Source organism: Bufo gargarizans, chromosome 4, assembly GCF_014858855.1.
Source record: "Bufo gargarizans isolate SCDJY-AF-19 chromosome 4, ASM1485885v1, whole genome shotgun sequence".
Taxonomy (NCBI): domain Eukaryota; kingdom Metazoa; phylum Chordata; class Amphibia; order Anura; family Bufonidae; genus Bufo; species Bufo gargarizans.
Genome location: NC_058083.1, coordinates 264,217,034 through 264,239,962, shown reverse-complemented (window position 1 = coordinate 264,239,962; position 22,929 = coordinate 264,217,034). Strand labels below are relative to the sequence as shown.

At 42.8% G+C, this 22,929-nt stretch overlaps 1 protein-coding gene across 2 annotated transcripts in view; it reads right to left on the bottom strand.

The window, feature by feature from the left end:
- Positions 1 to 22,929, bottom strand: part of LOC122934573 (dynein axonemal heavy chain 5-like) — a 266,469-nt gene that overhangs the window by 170,639 nt on the left and 72,901 nt on the right. For both annotated transcript variants that reach the window (XM_044290144.1, XM_044290145.1), the window contains exons 21-28: positions 22,705 to 22,822; positions 18,276 to 18,401; positions 17,720 to 17,870; positions 16,520 to 16,748; positions 11,197 to 11,417; positions 1,753 to 1,931; positions 453 to 566; positions 185 to 360 (exon numbers count right to left, since the gene is read on the bottom strand). In XM_044290144.1, coding sequence (XP_044146079.1) covers positions 185 to 360; positions 453 to 566; positions 1,753 to 1,931; positions 11,197 to 11,417; positions 16,520 to 16,748; positions 17,720 to 17,870; positions 18,276 to 18,401; positions 22,705 to 22,822 — 1,314 coding nt within the window. The remainder of the gene's footprint in view (positions 1 to 184; positions 361 to 452; positions 567 to 1,752; positions 1,932 to 11,196; positions 11,418 to 16,519; positions 16,749 to 17,719; positions 17,871 to 18,275; positions 18,402 to 22,704; positions 22,823 to 22,929) is intronic.

Sequence of the window (22,929 nt, the reverse complement as noted above, 5' to 3'; positions counted from 1 at the left end):
AAATAATGTTTTCCCTTTGTCATTATGGGCTATTGAGTGCAGAGTGATGTGAAAAATTTGATATTTTTTTAGCACAAGGCCACAACATAACAAAATGTGAAAAAAGTGAAAGGGTCTTTTCCGAATGCTATATATATATATATATATATATATATATATATATATATATATGTTTCTTTCTTACCTTAGTTGTTCATATGTGAGTTCTATAGGTTGGTACACTTCATCAATCTTATTTTCCATATTTTGCAGTTCTTCTAGTAGTGCTAAAATGGAGTTTAACTGTTCCAAGCTTTCTACTGGCATTGTGAGCTGCTGCCATGCTTTTACTCGATATTGTACAACATGTAGAAGTTCTTCCTGAAAGAAATAAACAGTTAAAACTGTAAAGTCATCACTTATACAAAAAAAAATTATTCTATATATTAAATTGGTAGAGAGAGTGAACTTACTTTTACGCACTGATGTAAAATATTTGCATAATGACACTTCCAGCTTCCAACAAAGCCTTTTAATGTCTCTTTTATTAATGAATAATCAAGGCAAATACAGCCTAATGGAAAAACCTAGTGGACAGAGAACATGTCACAATGTATCCATAATGCACTGCATTAATATTTTAACACTTCAAATGAAAGATATTTATCAATTATACACAAACTAAGGCAGCCCTAGTTATACTGTATGCTACCAAGAGTTAAAGGGCATCTGTCAGCAGATTTGTAACACTGACAATTACAGTGCAGAGGGCGCAGAGAAACAGAGCCTCTAGGTGTAATGGCGTCACCGCTGCTAGATGCTCATTTGCATATATTAATCTTCATTTTTCTCAGCAATGCGGACACATATGAACATGGCACCAACACAGATGTCTTCAGCTGCCAAGTGCACATGTAATAGGTCAGTTTCATAGGTACAAATCCGCTAACAGATGTCCTTTAAGATTATTAAAATCTTTAACATTTTGTTACTTTTGTCTGAGCATACGTGCAAACAAAAGTTTCTTGTCTTTCTTATAGTCAATTTCATTTATTTAGGCTACTTTCACATCAGCGTTTTGGCATTCTGGTTTTGAGATCCGGCAGAGGATCTCAAAACCAGAATGCCAAATCGGCGCCATGTAGGGTCAATGTATTGTGAATGGGGTTAGCTTCATTCACAATGCATCAGTATGTATTCCGTTCTGATAGAATTCCATTTTATGACCGGACAGAAAACCACTGCAAGCTGAAATTGGATCAATCGCTAAAAACAATGTGAGGGCTCATGCACACAACTGTTGCATTTTTTTGTGACTCGGATGCACACCCATTCACTACAATGGGGCCACAAAAGATGCGGACAGCACGGAGTGGTCATGTGCATGAGCCCATTAGTCTATGCTGCCGGAAATATTTTTTTAGGATCCTAAAAAAAATGGATCCTACACCCATTGACTTGACATTTTTTTAGTGACGGATCTGATTTGTTCTATTTTGATTTAACACAACTGCATCCTAAAGGAACTGATGCATCCTGATTCCTGATATGTTAAATCAAATGGAACCGTTTTGGTCTGGTTTTGAGATCCTCTGCCGGATCTCAAAACCAGAAACCAAAGCACAGATGAGAAGTAGTTTTAGAAATGGTTTACATTTGCAATCAGCCCTGATTCTTTTAGCCCTACTACAACCTGTATGACCACTCCAGAGATGACACAATTGAGATGGCGTCATCACATGAGGTTATGTTTGTTTAATGTTAGATGCTTACTTCAGGGTATTCCTTTATTTGTTCTTCAATCTTGAGAAATCGTTTCACTTCCTTGTGCACTGTATCAAGGCTTGGATTGCTAGTTAAGAACTCTTCACTCTGTCTATACATGTTGTCCGCCCACAAGAAGTCATAGCAGCTTAGGGTGAATACATGCTTCTTAACCACAGGATTTACATCTATGAAAAAAAAATATATATCTGACATTTCCTATGAATAATATTTAATATTATTTTATTGTAAACCAATTTAAAAAGCAAAATCATTCATTGTTATCTCCATAATATACTATAAGAATTACAGAGGCATCAGTCAGAAATGAAATTTTGTTAATTTTTTTTCATATACTGATAACAGATTAACTCTAGAGACGAGCGAATTTCTAAAAAATTTGATTCGGCCAGTTTGCTGAATTTTTCGAAAAAATTTGGTTCAATCAGAATTTATTCATGGCGAATCGTGTTAAAAAACGGCTATTTCCTAGCTGCAGAGAGCCTGTATAGTGGTGTAGAACCCTGTGCCTTGCAGTAACACGCATAGTGAGTCTGCTGTGGTAGTAAAACAATAATGTGAGTCAGTATGACATGCAGATGACAGGCGTCGCTCTTAGAATCGCTGCACACTTTCTCTTATTTGGGCAGTCACAGGGCCAAAACTGACCAAATAACTCAAGTGTGAAGTCTTACAGGTCGATGTTATCGTCAAGAAGAAGCGCACTCATTTTACACCGTCAGCAGCTGATTCCACATAGATGTGTACAGAACCTGTTCTATTAAACTCTTATACAAGTAGAGCGCCCGACAGAGAGCAGAGCATGTCAGCAGTAAGTTTTGTGTTGACGTCACAGAATTTTTTGCCCTTTCTCTCATCTGTCAGAATAATAACCCCAAAAAAATGGATCCTGTCTGTGGAGCATCGTCTTCACTCGGTCAGCATTTGGTCAGTAATCCATCAGTATTGCTAAAGCCAAAAAAAACAGGAGTGGATCCAAAACAGAGATGACACGTGAATGAAATATTTGCATGTCTTTTGTGCTTTGTATCCACTCCTGCTTTTGGCTACAACATCATAAGCCAATTCTGATGCAAAATAGGGACCATGTCATGCAGGCCTTACAGCTGTTACATAGACAGGATCTGTTGTGCGTCTAATTTTTCCTTCCTTCTGACAGATCAGAAGGGTCAAATAAATGATGATATCAGACAGGCCAAAAGTCATGAAGTGGGGAGGGTGGGAACAGAGAGTGGCCCTAAGGCATAGTGGTGAGGTGGAAGCAGCATGAGGAGACCACAGAGTGGCCCAATGACAGAGTCTGGAGGTGGCAGCAGCATCAGGAGGAGACCACAGAGTGGCACAATGACAGTGTGAAGTTTGCAGCAGCAGCATCAGGAGGCCACAGAGTGGCACAATGACAGAGTGTGGAGGTGGCGGCAGCAGCATCAGGAGGAGGCCACAGGGTGGCACAATGACAGTGTGGAGGTGGCAGCAGCAGCATCAGGAGGCCACAGAGTGGCACAATGACAGAGTGTGGAGGTGGCAGCAGCATTACCAGGAGGCCCAAGAGTGGCACAATTACAGAGTGTGGAGGTGGCGGCAGCAGCATTAGGAGGAGGCAACAGGGTGGCACAATGACAGTGTGGAGGTGGCAGCAGCATCAGGAGACCACAAAGTGGCAAGGTAACATAGTACGGAGGTGGAAGCAGCATCAGGAGACCACAGAGTGGAAAGGTGATATACAGGGTGGGCCATTTATATGGATACACCTTAATAAAATGGGAATGGTTGGTGATATTAACTTCCTGTTTGTGGCACATTAGTATATGTGAGGGGGGAAACTTTTCAAGAAGGGTGGTGACCATGGCGGCCATTTTGAAGTCGGCCATTTTGAATCCAACTTTTGTTTTTTCAATAGGAAGAGGGTCATGTGACACATCAAACTTATTGGGAATTTCACAAGAAAAATAATGGTGTGCTTGGTTTTAACGTAACTTTATTATTTCATGAGTTATTTACAAGTTTCTGACCACTGAAGATGGTGGGTGAAAGAAGGAACACTTGGCATCAGATGTGTAGCATTAGGTGGGTGGCAGCATCAAAATAATTGTTGAGGCAGGTAGCCAGAAGAAACCGGTCTCTTTTGTCAAAGTGTTGGTGTGGCACCATGGATGATCTAGTCTGATGCATCAGGCATTGGTGGGTGGAAATCCTGTCTGATACACGTCTGAATTATCTTGACAAAGGTCAGTCTCTCCACATTTTGGGTGGACAGGCGAGTTTTTCTTGGGGTAACTATGGCCCCCGCAGCACTAAACACCCGCTCTGATGCCACACTACTGGCCGGGCAGGACAGCTTTTTCAGGGCAAACTCTGCCAGTTGCAGCCACAAATCCAGTTTGTCTGCCCAGTAATCCAGCAGATCTTCAATGTGGGGTGGCAGGGTGCTGTCCAAGTATGCCACCACCTGCTGATTAAGGTCCTGCTCCAGGTCTAGCTGCTGCTGCTGCTGGTGAGTAGTTTCTTCACTAGCCGGGTGAAGAAAGCTGCTCATCAGCGACTCTAGACTCAAGTTGCTGCTGATGGAGCTGGAACTGCTCCTACCACCCCACCCTGCCACAGCAGCCATGGCAGAGGAACGTGAGCGCAGAGGGCCCCTCCGTTCAGACCTGCGAGAGGATGGATGATGGCACAGATAGGCAGTGGCCAACTAACTACATAGGATGTCTCTATAGTAGTTCAGTTTGTCCTCCCTCTCAGCGGGTGTAAAAAAGGCCCCCATTTTGGACCGGTAATGAAGGTCCAACAAGGTGGAGAGCCAGAAGTCATTCCTCTGCCGAATGGTGACAATTCGGCTGTCACTACGCAAGCATGTGAGCATGCATTGGGCCATTTGTGCAAGTGACTCGAAGGGACTTCCTGCCTCCATCTCCACTGCATACTGCCATGGTGTGTCTGGGTCCTCTGCCTCATCTTCCTCATCGCCCTGTAGCTCCTCTGGCTGCTCCTCCTCTCCTGTCACCTATGTAGAAAAAACACCAATTTCGCTACACATTGCTTGTGCTCCAATGTCCTCCTCCTCTTCCAATGTTCTTCTCCTCTTCCAGTTCAGCCCCCACAGGGCTTATGTGGCCGTGAGATCTAGGCACCACGTGACCAGCCAGATTTACCAGTATCTGTTCCAGGACATGAAGCAGTGGAATGACATTGTTCATCCCATAGTCCTGGCAACTGACAAATAACGTGCCACTGGCTGACATCGAAGTTACACAGGGGAGTACTCCTGTCTGCTTAGATCATCAAGAAATCGTTTATGGGTTTTCTCTGTTCGTATAGTCGGTCCAACAAATGGAGGATGGAATTCCAACGGGTGGAAACGTCATATATCAGCCTATGTTGGGGGATGCCGTTCTGCCGCTGCAGCTCAAAGAGGGTGTGGTTTGCGGTGTACTAGTGGCTGAAGTGCATCCAAAGTTTTCTGGACATTTTTAGTATGTCTTGCAGATGGGTGGAAGACTTCAGGAACCGCTTGACAACCATATTGAACACGTGTGACATGCAGGGCGCATGGTTCAGCCCACCTTGATGTAGCACTGACACCATGTTCTTCCCGTTGTTGGTCACCATGGTTCCAATTTTGAGTTGTTGCGAAGAAAGACAGGATTTGATTTCTTGATGAAGGACTCGAAGCAGTTCCTCCCTTGTGTGACTGTGGTGCCCTGCACATGTGGTATGCTGGAGGGGCACTGTGAATTGTCCCTGCAGTGAAGGCTGAGGACACGGTGGAGGATGAGGAGGCAGAGGCGGACATTGTCGCAGGACCAATGGAGTGAGAATATGGAGGCGGAAGCGGCGTCACCTGGCCAAGTTGCTGGTGTGGCTGTGCAGGAACCACATTCACCCAGTGGGCCGTAAAGGACATGTATTGTCCCTGACTGTAGTTACAGCTCCACACGTCGGCGCTGCCGTGCACTTTGGCAGACACCAACAGGCTCAAGGACTGGCCCACCTTCTGTTCTACATACGTGTGCAGGGCTGGTACTGCCTTTTTGGCAAAGAAATGACGGCTTGGGACTCTCCACCACAGCTCGGCACAAGCCATCAGTTCTCTGAAAGGTGCAGAGTCCACCACTTGGAAAGGCAGAGACTGCAGCACCAGCAACTTGGTCAGGAGCACATTCAGCTTCTGTGCCATTGGATGAGTGCACGCATACTGTTGTCTCTTGGCAATCGCTTCGGTAATTGATTGCTGACGGAATGACTGACGAGGAGTAGGAGCATTAGGACCAGCAGATGATGGGAAGGACAGACAGCTTGCTTCGGCTGAGGTGGTGGAGCCTTGACTGCCTGAAATCGGGTGTGTGCCACTGGGTGATGCAGGGGTTGCTGCTGCGGGCTGGACCACCACATCGGAGCCACGGTTCTCCCAGGCCACTTTATGGTGGTGCTGCATATGTTGACGTAGGGTCACCTTCTGCCCACAGATTCTACTAATGGCCATGTTCACTTCCTCCGGCGGCTTAACAAAAAACTGCCACACCGCTGAGTAGGTGATTTTACCCCAACACTCCGCACTGACTGACTGCTACCGCCGCAGCTTCCCTGAGCCCCTGCACCACTACTTTTCGGGCAGGTAGGCTCCTTCGAAGTGGGTGGTCTACCTCGGAATGTTTGGCTCCTGACCTCCCACTGCTCCCACCCTGCTGACTCCCGGATTCACTAGCGACTTGCTGGCTTAGCCGCTGCCTCACAGGCAAGCTGCCACCCTCTTCTCCCGATGATGATGAAGCCCCTAATTCACCCGGCTACCAAGTGCGATCAGCTATATCATCATCATCGAGTACTGTCTGCACATCACTGATGTCCTTCTCAACGGTCTCTGGGTCAGGAGCCTGACCGCTCGCAAAACACGAGCTCCCAAGCCACTCTCCTCATCACAACTTGCCCGCCTACCGGATGAAGCGGCGGATGTCTCCTCCACATCTTGGCTGGCTAATAGCTGTAGCTCGTTCTTGCTGTATAGTGGAGCTGAGCCCACAGCATATAATACTCCTATGGCTGAGGGAACAGAAAAGGACAGAGGCAGGTTGAGAACAGGTGAGGGCACAGGGAGTGCTCCCAGGCAATGCCAACTAAGGGTTGTGTCTGACGAACCCACGACTCTTGGCTGGGGGTTATCTGATGTCACTTAAGACGAAGTGAATGACCGAGTCAACCATTCAAAAACTGCTGGGTTGCTGGTCAAGACACGACCACTAGATGACACCAAGAGCTCAGGCCTCTCGCTGCGACTCCTGCTGCCACGCCCTCTTACTCTGCTGCGACCTGTGCCTGCGCCAGAAACATTTAGGCCCTTGCCACTTTTCTGTGCAGGGCATGGCACTTCTGTCTGGCAAACTGTAAATAAAATAAATAAAAAGGAAATTAAAAACAATAAATAAATGTAAAATAAATAAATAAAAAGGAAATTAAAACAAGCTAAAAAAGTCTGTAATTTTCTCACTTCACCACACAACGGCTAATAAGCCCTTATTTTTCCCACTAATGCATGCGAAAAAGGGCTTTAAATCATATAACTGCACCGCTGAACAGAAAATAGGCCCTTATTTTTTTACACTTATACATGCCACAAAAGGGCTTTCGAACATATAACTGCACCGCTGAACGGCAAATTTTTTTTTTTGCTACTAATACACGCCAAAAAGGGCTTTAGAACATATAACTGCACCGCTGAACGGCAAATATATAACTTTTTGCCACTAATACATGCCAAAAATGGCATTAGGACATATAACTGCACTGCTGAACGGCAAATATATATATTTTTGCCACTAATACACGCCAAAAAGGGCTTTAGAACATATAACTGCACTGCTGAACGGCAAATAGGCCCTTATTTTTTCCCACTTATACATGCCACAAAAGGCTTTAAAACATATAACTGCACCGCTGAATGGCAAATAATATATATTTTTGTGCCAATAATACATGCCAAAAAGGGCTTTAGAACATATAACTGCACCACTGAATGGCAAATATGATATATTTTAGTGCCACTAATACACGTCAAAAAGGGCTTTAGAACATATAACTGCACTGCTGAACGGCAAAATATATATATTTTTTTGCCACCAATACATGCCAAAAAGGCTTTAAAACATATAACTGTACTGCTGAATAGCAAATAGGCCCTTATTTTTTCCCACTTACACACGCCACAAAAGGCTTTAGAACATATAACTGCACCCCTGAATGGCAAATAATATATATTTTTTTGCCACTAATACATGCCAAAAAGCGCTTCAGAACATATAACTGCACCGCTGAACGTCAAATAATATATATTTTTGTGCCACTAATACAGTTTTGATTGCGAATATTCTAATTGCGAATTTTTACCGTGAATATCGGCACTTTGAGAATTCGCAAAGATGCAGAATATAGTGTTATATATTCGTAATCGTGAATATTCTAGATTTTTTTTCATCAGTAACCTTCCTTCTTGCTTGTGGGCCAATGAGAAGGCTACAATATCTTTGTCAGAGCTTAGCAACATCCCTAAAAACCAATAGGAAAGTTGCCTACCCCTTTACTATATGAGCAGGGGCGTTGCCAGAGTCTCAAAAGACCCGGGGCCCAAGCCCCAATGAATATGGCCCAGTTCTCTAAGTCCCCCCCCCCCTCCCCACACACCGCATTTTGCTGTACTTGCTATACAGCAGCACATACCTGTCACACCCAGGGCCTCCAGGTGACGTCTCTTCTGATGTAGATCTTCTCTGTCATCATCTTCTCCATTAGGTTCGTATAACTTCTCTCACCTGCGCCTCGTCTCTACAGAGTGACACACAGACATCTTAGCTTTTCGCACATTTCTATCATCATCCCCCAACCTGGAGTCCCCACAGTGTTATTCTGCTGCTCACTGTGCTCCCCAATACCCCCAAATACTATCCTGAAGAAATATGAGTGCCCCCATAGTAATAGTGCTCCTCATAGTCCCACCAATAGTAATTCCCTTCTAGAATGCCCCCATTAGTAATACTGCCCCCTACAGTGCCTCCAACAGTGATAATGGCCCCCAAGAGTTCCCCCAATAGTAGAAGAGCCCTCCAGTATTAATAATACCCTCACAGAGCCCCCAGTAGAAATAAGTCCCCCTATTTTCCCCCCAGTGGTAATAAAGCTCTATACAGACCCCTCAGTAGTAATAAGGCCCACCATAGTGCTCTTAGTAGAAATAAGGCAGATCTATATGTCCCTCCTATAGAGCCCCCAGTAGTAATAAGAACGCCTAATGTCCCCTGGATTTATAATACACCTACAGTGCCCCCAGTATTTATACTGCCCCCTGCTGTTATAATGGTCACCCTGAAGTGCCCCCAGTATTTATAATGCCCCCTGCAGTGCCCCCTATAATTCTATTCCTCTGTCCACCATACAGGCCTATGTAAATAACATCACACATCTCTCCTGCCCCCTCCAAAATACATTCCTATGTAAATAACATCACTCCCCTCCCTTCAGCCCCTCCAACATACAGTCCTATGTAAATAACACTATTTCCCTCTCTCCACCATAGAGTTCTATGTAAATAGGATCACACCATCTCTCCAGCCCCCTTCAAAATACAGTCCCATGTAAATAACATCACCTCCTCCCCAGCCGCCTCTAACATGCAATCTCATGTAAACATCACCCCCTCAACATTCAGTCCCATGTAAATAACATAATTCCCCCCACCAGCCACCTTCTACATACAGTCCCATGTAAATAACATTGCCCCCTTCAACATTCAGTCCCATGTAAATAACATCACCCCCCAGGCAGCCATCAACATACAGTCCCATGTAAATAACATGACCCCCTCCCAAGCCACCTCCAACACACAGTCCCATGTAAATAACATCCCTCCCTTCAGTCCTAACAAAAAGTCCCAGTTAAATAACCACAACTCCCAGCATTGTTCCGGCTCTTCCTTCACTTACCTCTCCTCATGTAGCAGATCTCACCACAGCTTCTTCCCCCAGGTCTTCTCCTCTTCACTGCAGTTCTCTCCTGCACTGGTCACATGATGGGGACATCATCGCAGGTACTTCTCAACCACTGCCTGTTTTGCTGGTCACATGACCTGTGATATCACCACAGGTCCTTCAGATGTTCCAGTGTATTACATTCAATTGTATTGCTGTCCTGAGGATGGCAATACAGTTGTATCTAGCAGGCAGGCAGGACATTCGGGGCCTGGGACAAAACATCAGGGGCCCAGGCCCCGAATGTTTTAACCTAGCAACGCCCCTGTATATAAGAAACTCCCCAGCAGCCATTTTCTGCTGTTTTTTTGCAGTTCTGAGAGAAAGAGCAGTGTCATTGCTGTGCTCCATGCTTTCATCTGGATCCTATTCCTTATCCAATTACATTAGATAGTTAGTTAGCTCATATGTATATATATATATATATATATATATATATATATATATGATACAGATACTTAGTGGGAGATAGTCAGTGTAGATTAGATAGTGATATAGTGTAGCTGACAGGTTCCAGTGCAGGGTGTTAGGTAGTGTGATAGGAATTACTGTTTCTCTGCTGTCCATACATACATACATACATGCTACAGACATAGTGCTGTGATGTCACAACAATACTTAGTGCATCAATCAGTAATATCTGCAATTATGAAAATAATGACTGGAGATCACAAATTCTAGAATTGGCAAATTTATTTAAAATATTAAGCGGAAAAATTTGTGAAGTATCACGAAAACGAATATTGCCTATGCTGCTCATCACTACCCACTAATACAAGCTAAAAAATGCTTTAGAACATATAACTGAACCGCACAAGGGCAAATAAGTTGTAATAAACCCTGTTAATGGCTGTATCAAGCAGCACTTGCACCCCAATAACAATAACTCTGGAATGACAGAGCTGTATAATGGCAAATTGGATCCGCAGTCAGTGCAGCAAGGTGTAATAGGATTGTTCCTATTACCCAGGCTGTAACCTCCCCTACTGAACCCTGTTCTGCCTCAATACTGTGGAATGATTCCTCCCTATCCTTTCCCTGAACTTCTATACAGCAAAATAAAAGTTTTAGTCTTTTCTGCTGACGTCTCCCCCTGCACTAAGTACGCTGGAAAATGGCTGAATCCAAGATGGCTGAGGCTATTTATAGGGCTGTGACATCACAGGGTTGGCTGCTGATTGGCTGCATGGATGGCATTGTGAGTGATCCCTCGTTCCCAGAGTTCCTTGCTCCATGTCCTAACACGTACAACAGCCATTTTAATGCGATTCGTTACCATGAAGCGTCAAGAAATTCGGAGCGAATCAAATTTGTCATAATAATTGCAATTCATCTCTAATTAACTCCTTAAAATCGCGCACACACACAAATCGCATGTGAAGGTGTGTAAGTGTCAAGGATAAATAAAAAAAATTACCTCTTACTGATTCCACAACCTTAGTTGTAATATATTGCAGCAGCTTATCTGTAGCCATATTTACATGGAATGGTTGTCCTTTTTTCTCTCCTGACCACCAGTTCAAATAGCTGCTGAGATCTATGATGGAAAGAACAACCTGATGCAAGGCATCCTCAGCTACTTCTGTAGAAGGATCTATCAGAATATGTGGTATCTGAAACTTGAGGGACAATCTAAACCTGTGAAATAAAAGAACATATCTTGAATAATTCCTACTAATTTATTCCTTCAGGCATGATGATCACTTAATTAAATAAAAAAAGATAAATGTAGCTCCTAAAAAAACTCCAAATCCCAAACTGAATAATAGAAAATGATTATATGAGAACTCGCTTCACTAAAAATTAGAATATAAATGCTGCCACCTACATATGGTAACATGATAGTGATGTACCGTACAGTCATAGGGAAAAGAAAGGACACCCTATGTAAACTACTTTTTTAACATATGGACACATCAATTTCTGATCTTAATTCAAACTGTATACAAATACAATTATGTCTTCTGCTTCTGTCCTCTGTTTTGTGTCTTGTGCTGGTTGCTGCCGAAAACAGCTGATCTGTACTGGTGCCGGGTGTCCGATTTTTACTGATCTGATGATGATGACCAATGCTGAGTCATTAATATGAACACTGGAAAACTTTTAAAAAAATGTTGTACTACTATGCAATGCATGTAGCTGAAATGGATAACCCAAAAATTTGAATGTTCGCATATTTTTGGCAAATATTTACACTGTGTGCACATTTATTAAGCAAGTTGTATTTTGGAGGATTAATTTTATTAAACACCTACAGTGCTGTCACTCAATCCAAAACATTAATAAACCTCAAACTTGCCTATTTAAGATTTTTGAGGCAGAGACAAAAGTCGTGCATGGAGGACACTTGTCTCTGCTTCAAAAATCTTCCTCTGAGCGGAAACCTAAAGGACACCATTATAGTCTATGGGGTCTGTGGGCTCCATTCGGCTCAGTTATGTGCCCAATCCATCCTTTCCATTCTTCTGCTCCTATGACGGAGCAGAAAAACGAAAAGGCTGAACGCTGATGTGAACTCAGCCTTAGGCCTCATGCACATGACCGTTGTTTGCTTCCGCGTCCGTTCCGCCGATTTTAGCGTTTCAGGTGCGGACCCATTTATTTCTATGGAGCCGTTGAAAATGCGGATAGTGCACCGTTTGCCATCCGCGTACGTGATCTGTGGTTCCAGTCCGTCAAAAAATATAACCTGTCCTATTATTTCCGCGGAAAACGGTTCGCGGACCCATTCAAGTTAATGGGACTGCTAAAAAACGCGGAGGCACACAAGATTCTCATCCGCGTATCCGCGTCCGTTTTATTCCTATCATTTGCTTGGCAAACCTGTCTCAGGCTATGTCTACACGACGACATTTGTCGCACAACATTTTGTTGCATGACAATAAGTCGCGCGACAGATAGGGCACAACTACACTGCAACATTTGTAGCGCAACATTTTGTTACACTAATGTCGCGCGACAATTTTTATAATGGCAAATGGATTTTCTGCGAATGTTGCAGTGCGACACCATAGACTGCCATTATAAAAATTGTCGCGAGACATTAGTGCAACAAAATGTTGCGCTACAAATATTGCAGTGTAGTTATGCCCTATCTGCCCTATGAAATGTCGTTGTGTAGAACAAATGTCGTCGTGTAGACGTAGCCTTAGACTTTTTTTTACATTCCTTTATGTCTGGTGGTCCTCCAAAAATAAAGGAAGACACACGGAAACAAAAACGGAAACGGATCACGGAACAACAGAACCCCATTTTGCGGAACACAACAACGGTCGTGTGCATGAGGCCTTAGTAGAATATCTATGTGGGCAACTATTAGTGTGCAGAATTATTATGTAACTAAATGAAAATGGTAAATTTTCCCACCTCATTTGTTTATTTTCTTCTGTTAAAGTGAGAATAATAAACAAACATCTAAAACTATATATAGCCACCCTTATGTTCAATAACAGTCATAAGCCTTCCATCCATGGAGTCTGCCAGTTTTTGTGAAGCACAGCCTTCCAGACACTGTTCAGTCAGATGTATTGATTTCCTTCACTGTAAGGCCTCATGCACACGACCGTTGTGTGCATCCGTGGCCGTTGTGCCGTTTTCCGTTTTTTTTCGCGGACCCATTGACTTTCAATGGGTCCGTGGAAAAATCGGAAAATGCACCGTTTTGCAGCCGAGGCCGTGATCCGTGTATCCTGTCCGTCAAAAAAATATGACCTGTCCTATTTTTTTGACGGACAACGGTTCACGGCCCCATTCAAGTCAATGGGTCCGTGAAAGAACACGGATGCACACAAGATTGGCATCCGTGTCCGTGATCCGTGGCCGTAGGTTGCTTTCATACAGACGGATCCGAAGATCCGTCTGCATAAAAGCTTTTTCTGATCTAAGTTTTCACTTCGTGAAAACTCATATCCGACAGTATATTCTAACACAGAAGCGTTCCCATGGTGATGGGGACGCTTCTAGTTAGAATACACTACAAACTTTGTACAAGACTGCCCCCTGCTGCCTGGCAGCACCCGATCTCTTACAGGGGGATATGATAGCACAATTAACCCCTTCAGGTGCGGCACCTAAAGGGGTTAATTGTACTATCATATTCCCCTGTAAGAGATCAGGGCTCCCATCTCCCCCCCCCCCGATCATTGGTGGCAGCATGGTTCCGATCGGAGTCCCAGTTTAATCGCTGGGGCTCCGATCGGTAACCATGGCAACCAGGACGCTACTGCAGCCCTGGTTGCCATGGTTACTTAGCAATAGTACAATAGTAGAAGATTCATAGTTACCTGCATGCTGCTGCGATGTCTGTGACCGGCCGGGAGCTCCACCTACTGGTAAGTGACAGGTCTGTGCGGCGCATTGCTAAAGAACTGTCACTTACCAGTAGGAGGAGCTCCCGGCCGGTCACAGACATCGCAGCAGCAAGCAGGTAAGTATGAATCTTCTACAATTGTACTATTGCTAAGTAACCATGGCAACCAGGGCTGCAGTAGCTTCCTGGTTGCCATGGTTACCGATCGGAGCCCCAGCGATTAAACTGGGACTCCGATCGGAACTACGCTGCCACCAATGATCGGGGGGGGGAGATGGGAGGCCGCACACTGCCACCAATGTTGTTACTGCTATAGAGGGAGGGGGGGGCGATGGTGGGCGCACACTGTGCCACCAACGATTTATTACAATAGAGGGAGGGAGGGAGATGGTGGGCGCACACTGTGCCACCAACGATTTATTACAATAGAGGGAGGGAGGGAGGGGGGGGGCGATGGTGGGCGCACACTGTGCCACCAACGATTTATAACAATAGAGGGAGGCAGGGGGGGGCCCGATGGTGGGCGCACACTGTGCCACCAACGATATTCAAACTGGGGAGGGGGGGGTCTGCCCCCTGCTGCCTGGCAGCCCTGATCTCTGGGGGATATGATAGTACAATTAACCCCTTCAGGTGCGGCACCTGAGGAGTTAATTGTGCTGATCACGGCCCTAAGATCGGGTGCTGCCAGGCAGCAGGGGGCAGTCATGTACACAGGTTTTCAGTATATTCTAACCTGAAGCGTCCCCATCACCATGGGAACGCCTCTGTGTTAGAATATACTGTCGGAAATGAGTTTCACGATGTAGCTCATATCCAACAGTATATTCTAACATAGAGGCGTTCCCATGGTGATGGGGACGCTTCAAGTTATGTTCGGGTGTCCGCCTGGCCGTGCAGAGGCAAGCGGATCCGTCCAGACTTACAATGTAAGTCAATGGGGACGGATCCGTTTGAAGATGACACACTGTGGCTCAATTTTCAAACGGATCCGTCCCCCATTGACTTTCAATGTAAAGTCTGGACGGATCCGTCTGAGGCTACTTTCACACTTAGAAATGTTTTAACAATATAATGCAGACGGATCCGCTCTGAACGGAGCCACCGTCTGCATTATGAACACAAGTGTGAAAGTAAAGGGACTCCTGACTTTACATTGAAAGTCAATGGGGACGGATCCGTTTGCAATTGCACCATATTGTGTCAACGTCAAACGGATCCGTCCCCATTGACTTGCATTGTAATTCAGGACGGATCCGTTTGGCTCCGCACGGCCAGGCGGACACCAAAACGACTTTTTTTTCATGTCCGTGGATCCTCCAAAAATCAAGGAAGACCCACGGACTGAAAAAACAGTCACGGATCACGGACCTACGGACCCCGTTTTTGCGGACCGTGAAAAAATACTGTCGTGTGCATGAGGCCTAAATCTACTATTTAAGAAGGGACCACATGTTCTCAATAGGGTTTAGGTCAGGTGAGGAAGGGGGCCATGTCATTATTCTAGGCCTTTACTGGCTAGCCATGCACTTCGATGCATGTGATGGAGCATTGTCCTGCATAAAAACGGTTTTCTTAAAAGATGCAGACTTTTTCTTGTACCACTGCTTGAAGAAAGTGTCTTCTAAAGACTGGCAGTAGGTTTGGGAGTTTATTTAGGTGTTGATCCATCTGGTCCGTTAAGAGTCACTCTCATTTCATCAGTCCATGAAACTTTGAAAAATCTGTTTTCAGATATTTCTTGGCCCAGTATTGACATTTCAATGCAGGTGTCTTGTTCAGTGGTGTTTGAGTTTCAAACTTCTTTAAGTTAGCCATGTTTCTGAGTTCTGAACACCTTGTACTTCTGAGCACTCCAGGGAGGTTGCAGTTTCTGGAATATGACAGGACTGGAGGATAATGGGTTCCTGGTCGCTTCACATTTGATTCTTCTCAAATCTTTGGCAGTTTATTTGCGTCTTTTTTTTTCTCAACACGTTTCTTGCAACCTTGTTGACTATTTGAAACAAAACATTTGATGGTTCTCTAATCATGCCCCAATATCTTAGCAGTTTTAAGTGTTTTGCATCCCTCTGAAAAACTTTTAACAATTTTTTACTTTTTTGACCCATTTTGCCTAAAGAAAACTGCCTAATAATTATGCACACCTTGATACAGGGTCTTGATCTGCTTAGGCCACACCCTCCCTCATTACACACATTTCCAGGAGAGAAATACCAACATTTGTAAAAGAATAATTAGTAAAAATATTTTGTGTTTCATTCCTTGTAGATTCTCAAACTTGATTATTGTCAGTTGGGTGACAAATCCACCTTTATACATTTTCCTTCTGTGTTCCCTTCATTGAAGCAGTGCATGTTTCTTTGGATCACATTATTTATCTATAGATAATAGATGCTACAAATAACAGTATGATTTTTGACATAATTACCTTAACTTCTGTGCTTGAATTCTAGATCTGAAAAGCATTTCTTTAAACATATGTTCATTAACTAGAGGCTTATTCTGTTGGGAGTTTGGTCCATCTGGTGCTTTATTTAATACATGTGAGAAGCCTCTTGCAATATGTTCCACTTCACATCCTGCTAACTGTGCTAGGATGACTAAGGAACGCAAAATGCAAGTGTATACAGCTTGATAAAGCTGATGACTAATTGACTCTGAAAAAGAAAGACACAGTTGTTTTATAAAAGTCTATAAATCACTGAATGGTGTCTTTTTTTATGTAAATCTTCATATTTCTTCCTACCCAAAACCAAGAGAAACAAACCCTGAAACTATGGGTAAAAGATAATCCCAGCAACAAATAGACAAGTTGCTAAGCGAAACAAACAGAATCAAGAAAACACAACCACAGTTCTCTCTGTGAAGGGTGCCAGTAAAATGCGGGAGTATGTAACTTCTCTGTACAGATTGAGTAAAATGGACATCACGTACAGTATGTGTTCAGATCTACTCTATACAAATAAGCAAAGTGGTTTGACAGGCAGCATGATGAGATACAAATATACAAAAGGGAGAGGGCTGCTTCATAGTTCTATGCCAGTTTCAGTGCTGTGCATGTGTGAGTGCATCTGTTTGTAATAACCCAAGAATGTCAAAAAGGCAAAACAGATATCACAAGTCTATTTGCAAAGTGAACAGAAAAAGGCTCAGTCATTAGTAATTTCTTCCCTCATCATTGTAAACATCAGCCATAGCTGATCAATTTTTTCACTAAATAAACTCATATGTGTAGCTCATGGGGCATCCATACCCAGAGCAGAAAACATACAGCAAAAGAACATATCCAGGACTTCAAAATTGATGGCCTATCAATAGGATCGATGGAGGTCCAACCCTTCAAACTGTTGATTGACAAGGTTGCCTAGAGTCAGACATCCAACGATTTAATATTGAAGTCCTGTCCTAAGGATGGATTATTCATTTTAAAGCCCCACAAAAGCCATTTAGGCCAGCTGGGCTGTCAGCATATTGCTGAGTGTCCACCCCCATAAATGCACACAGTAGTTGACAATAATCTACATCAGCTACCGCTTTTTGTCACAATGGCATATTTACCAGAAAATGTTATTTCATTATAATAGTGCCTTTGTAAACAAAAAAAGGTTTGAAGAGAAGTTTAACTCACCTAGGACTCGTCTGGTAACTTCTTCAGGGTACTCTTTACTGGAATCATCTCTAGACATTATCTGAGATTTATGTGAAGATTTTTGGGTCAAAGACTTAGAAGATGTATTTCTCAAATGGCCAGATGGTCTGCTATTTTCTGGAATGGAATTCTGGAACGTACAGCAGTTAATTAGTCGAAATACAGAGTTAAAAGCAATTAAAATATTGATCAACACAAAGATGGAAGTTAATTCTGACCCAAAATAAGGTCCATGACCTCCAAATGGACAAAACCAAGTAGGACCAGTCATCAACTATCCCAAATAATACTGTATGTGAAAATACATACATAGATACCAAAATAAATGCTCAAAATAATTAATGCAGCAAAGACATGAAAAATGTTGCAGTCTCAAAGAACCTATAGGTTACCCAAATAGCCCAGGGGTTGGTCCTTCAATGGGCCATCTGCTGATGAGACCCCACATGTATTGCCATTATGCGACTTCCTCAGGGATCAGTGTGAGGTCTTACATAGCAATATGTTCCTATTACATAGTAAAATGTTATATTACCTGAAACTTCTTTAGTATTTTTAAGATATCTTCAAATCCCTTTTTAATGAGACATGCCATGGTTTCCACTTTGGTTTTCTTCTCCATCAAAGATATCTGCATAAGCTGCAAAAACTCATCAGGAGTCTAGAAAGAATATACAATGTATCAAAGAGGCAAGTATTTATACATCTAAATCTGCAGTTAGGGTATGGTCAGAGCCATATTTACAACTAGGCACATGAGGGCACATGTTAGCATCGAAGGGGGCAGCTCTTCACAAAGAAAACTAATGATTTATGCCGATTCTTTAACCTTACTGCTGTTTCTCATGTCTCCATATCACACACTTTTATTTATTGTAGCTACAAGTCAGGATATTTAACCATTACACTGCTTACCTACAGCTAATATAACAGTAAACGCTTCAGGAAGGCAGTGCAAGAGATAAATCCCCTGATCTGGTGATACAATTAAGAAAAGTAAATGATAAGGAGACATCCGAGAAGTCAGATGAGGAGAAAGGTAAAGCCAGTATATGAACCATATGTACATTGCCAGCTGGCAGAGGATTACACAGCAGACCATTCTGTGATCCATACACTGACATGAAAGTGGTAAAGCTCCTCAGTATAACTCATAAAAAAAAGGTTCCACAAAGTAAAGGTGGCCATACACTCAGCAAGAGTTATGGCTTATTCAGATAAGTGATGCTAAACTAGTCTGTGTCCCGGCCTGTGAACATGGACGCATTTTTATATGGACCGCTCACAGATGATGTCCACATCATGTCTGTTTTTCTTGCAGACTCACTCACTTGAGTGAATAAATCTTGAGGGGAAATAAGAGCTGGATGAGCATGCTATGATTTGTCTAATTTTAGCATTCATCAATCATTGATGGAGATGCCTTTGGACTTGTGTATTAGGTTTACATCTTACTGACAGCTGTGTAAGTAAGATAAGATTTTTTTATAACCACACAGTAAAAGTTACATCAAAAAGGCTTTAAAAAAAAGGTTTGCTTAGATTTTGTGATGCGGTTATTTGCCATGCATCTTTTCCGGGTTAAAAATGTAACATAGTAGTGAATTAAAAAAAGAGAAGTAGTATCTGTCCATTATACTTCTACTCCTTTCATGATCCACTTCTGATTTTGGCTTCCAAAACTGCATCATGAAAGCTGAACATGTGTCCGACCCTTAGTGTTTCACAGAGAATAGCCAGGCAACAAAAAAGCATATCATTTGGATGCTACTAATTCAAATACTAAGCAAACAAACAGAAAACGGAGCTCACACAGTACCGTTGTAAAACACATATAATTTTTATTGTAACATGATTAAAATATATATAATAAGCCATTAAAAATGAAGGAGAGTGACAGAAAAAACTGACCCCCGGACGAAGGCATGCCGAAACGAGCGTCGAGGTAGCGCCATCCTGGTTGGTATAGCACACTGTCATCATTTGGTGAGTCTCTGCCTTTTAGTCCTATTGGTATTGGGTCAAGGTGATCACTGTGAATTTACTCTAGTCTATGCACTTTAGCATATGTATGTGGTTTTAATACCTTAGCCATGTGGTCAACATCATTGAGACTCATCCTGTATATCCTTTCTATGCATTTGCATTACATTTAGATCCGCTTGTCATCTCCTTTGACACGTGTGCAGCGCCAGGATGGCGTTTTTTCTGTCACTCTCCCACATTTTTAATGGCTTTTTATATATATTTTAATCATGTTACAATAAAAATTATATATGTTTTACAACGGTACTGTGTGAGCTCCATTTTCTGTTTGTTTGCTTGTTATACTTGGGAGCTGGTACCGAGTCATTTGTACAGGTGGCCCATGGTTTTGTTGGGTGGGCACTTACCCCCACTCTCACCACTGGGTCATCTTTTGTCTCTTTTCTAATAATTCAAATACTATGACAGTCAAAAAAAATAATCATTTGTGAACCGGTCATGTGTAATGTGAGACTTTCACACGTAGCCTGTGCAAATACTTGTTTGTAGCCAGATCGATACAGTCAGGTCCATAAATAGTGGGACATCAACACAATTCTAACATGTTTGGCTCTATACACCACCACAATGGATTTGAAATGAAACAAACATGATGTGCTTTAACTGCAGACTGTCAGCTTTAATTTGAGGGTATTTACATCCAAATCAGGTAAACGGTGTAGGAATTACAGCAGTTTGCATATGTGCCTCCCACTTGTTAAGGGACCAAAAGTAATGGGACAGAATAATAATCATATATCAAACTTTCACTTTTTAATACTTGGTTGCAAATCCTTTGCAGTCAATCACAGCCTGAAGTCTGGACCGCATAGACATCACCAGACGCTGGGTTTCATCCCTGGTGATGCTCTGCCAGGCCTCTACTGCAACTGTCTTCAGTTCCTGCTTGTTCTTGGGGCATTTTCCCTTCAGTTTTGTCTTCAGCAAGTGAAATGCATGCTCAATCGGATTCAGATCAGGTAATTGACTTGGCCATTGCAAAATATTCCACTTCTTTCCCTTAAAAAACTCTTTGGTTGCTTTTGCAGTTTGCTTTGGGTCATTGTCCATCTGCACTGTGAAGCGCCGTCCAATGAGTTCTGAAGCATTTGGCTGAATATGAGCAGATAATATTGCCCGAAACACTTCAGAATTCATCCTGCTGCTTTTGTCAGCAGTCACATCATCATTAAATACAAGAGAACCAGTTCCATTGGCAGCCATACATGCCCATGCCATGACACTACCACCATCATGCTTCACTGATGAGGTGGTATGCTTAGGATCATGAGCAGTTCCTTTCCTTCTCCATACTCTTCTATTCCCATCACTCTGGTACAAGTTGATCTTGGTCTCATCTGTCCATGGCATGTTGTTCCAGAACTTTTTTAGATGTCGTTTGGCAAACTCTAATCTGGCCTTCCTGTTTTTGAAGCTCACCAATGGTTTACATCTTGTGGTGAACCCTCTGTATTCACTCTAGTGAAGTCTTCTCTTGACTGTTGACTTTAACACACATACACCTACCTCCTGGAGAGTGTTCTTGATCTGGCCAGCTGTGGTGAAGGGTGTTTTCTTCACCAGGGAAATAATTCTTTGGTCATCCACCACAGTTGTTTTCCGTGGTCTTCCGAGTCTTTTGGTGTTGCTGAGCTCACCGGTGCGTTCCTTCTTTTTAAGAATGTTCCAAACAGCTGTTTTGGCCACTCCTAATGTTTTTGCTTTCTCTCTGATGGGTTTGTTTTGTTTTTTTCCGCCTAATGATGGCTTGCTTCCCTGATAGTGACAGCTCTTTGGATCTCATCTTGAGAGTTGACAGCAACAGATTCCAAATGCAAATAGCACACTTGAAATGAACTCTGGGCCTCTTATCTGCTCATTGTAATTGGGATAATGAGGGAATAACACACACCTGGCCATGGAACAGCCGAGAAGCCAATTGTCCCATTACTTTTGGTCCCTTAACAAGTGGGAGGCACATATGCAAACTGTTGTCATTCCTACACCGTTCACCTGATTTGATGTAAATACCCTCAAATTAAAGCTGACAGTCTGCAGTTAAAGCACATCTGCCTGAGGAGGTGGTGATGGTGAGTACAATAAAGGAATTCAAGAGGGGCCTGGATGTATTTCTGGAGCGTAATAATATTACAGGCTATAGCTACTAGAGAGGGGTCGTTGATCCAGGGATTTATTCTGATTGCCTGATTGGAGTCGGGAAGGAATTTTTTATTCCCCTAAAGTGGGGAAAATTGGCTTCTACCTCACAGGGTTTTTTTTTTTTGCCTTCCTCTGGATCAACTTGCAGGATAACAGGCCGAACTGGATGGACAAATGTCTTTTTTTGGCCTTATGTACTATGGTACTATGTTACTATGTAAATCCATTGTGGTGGTGTATAGAGCCAAAAATTTTAGAATTGTGTTGATGTCCCAATATTTATGGACCTGGCTGTATGTCCCTAGAAATTAGGTTCTGGTACTTTTTTGAAAAATTGTCTAACAGTTTCTATAAGAGATGTAAATGTTGGACTGAGAAAAAAAAAATGGCTCCGGCAGTGTTTTAACTGGCTCAAAAGACTGAGCCCCTACATCAAATGACCTACAGGCCCTGCGCACCACACTTATACTAATCACGCAGCCTGCTCCTGACACTTAGGCTTCTCTATGAATCAAAATATCAATGAGATACACAGATTGAACACTTTTCCCACCCCCAAAAAAGCTTACTGATTAAATCCTAAAAGCCACGTATTGCTATATATAATACTGTAATGAGCTATCTATATGCTGCAATACACATTTGCATATGTTTTTTCTTTATACAAAGATATGTACACATCTGACGTACAAGGCCAAAACTGAACGTATAAACTTTACTAGTAGCTATACTGTAACAAACATAACCAAGTTAGTAACAGTTTACAATATTGTACTTACTTTTGGTGCACTTGTACATTCATCCATTGGAATAATATCGAAATAGGAGATCTCTTCAAGGGTCTTTTCTATCACCATCTCTTTAATTTCTGTAACTTGAGCAACAATACTTTGCAGCCTATGAGAAAAACGGATATGTGGGTGACACATTAGATTATTATTTTTTTTGTAACAAAAATATGCAGCCTATGGGAACAAAGAAAAACATGACTGGAGAATGAGATT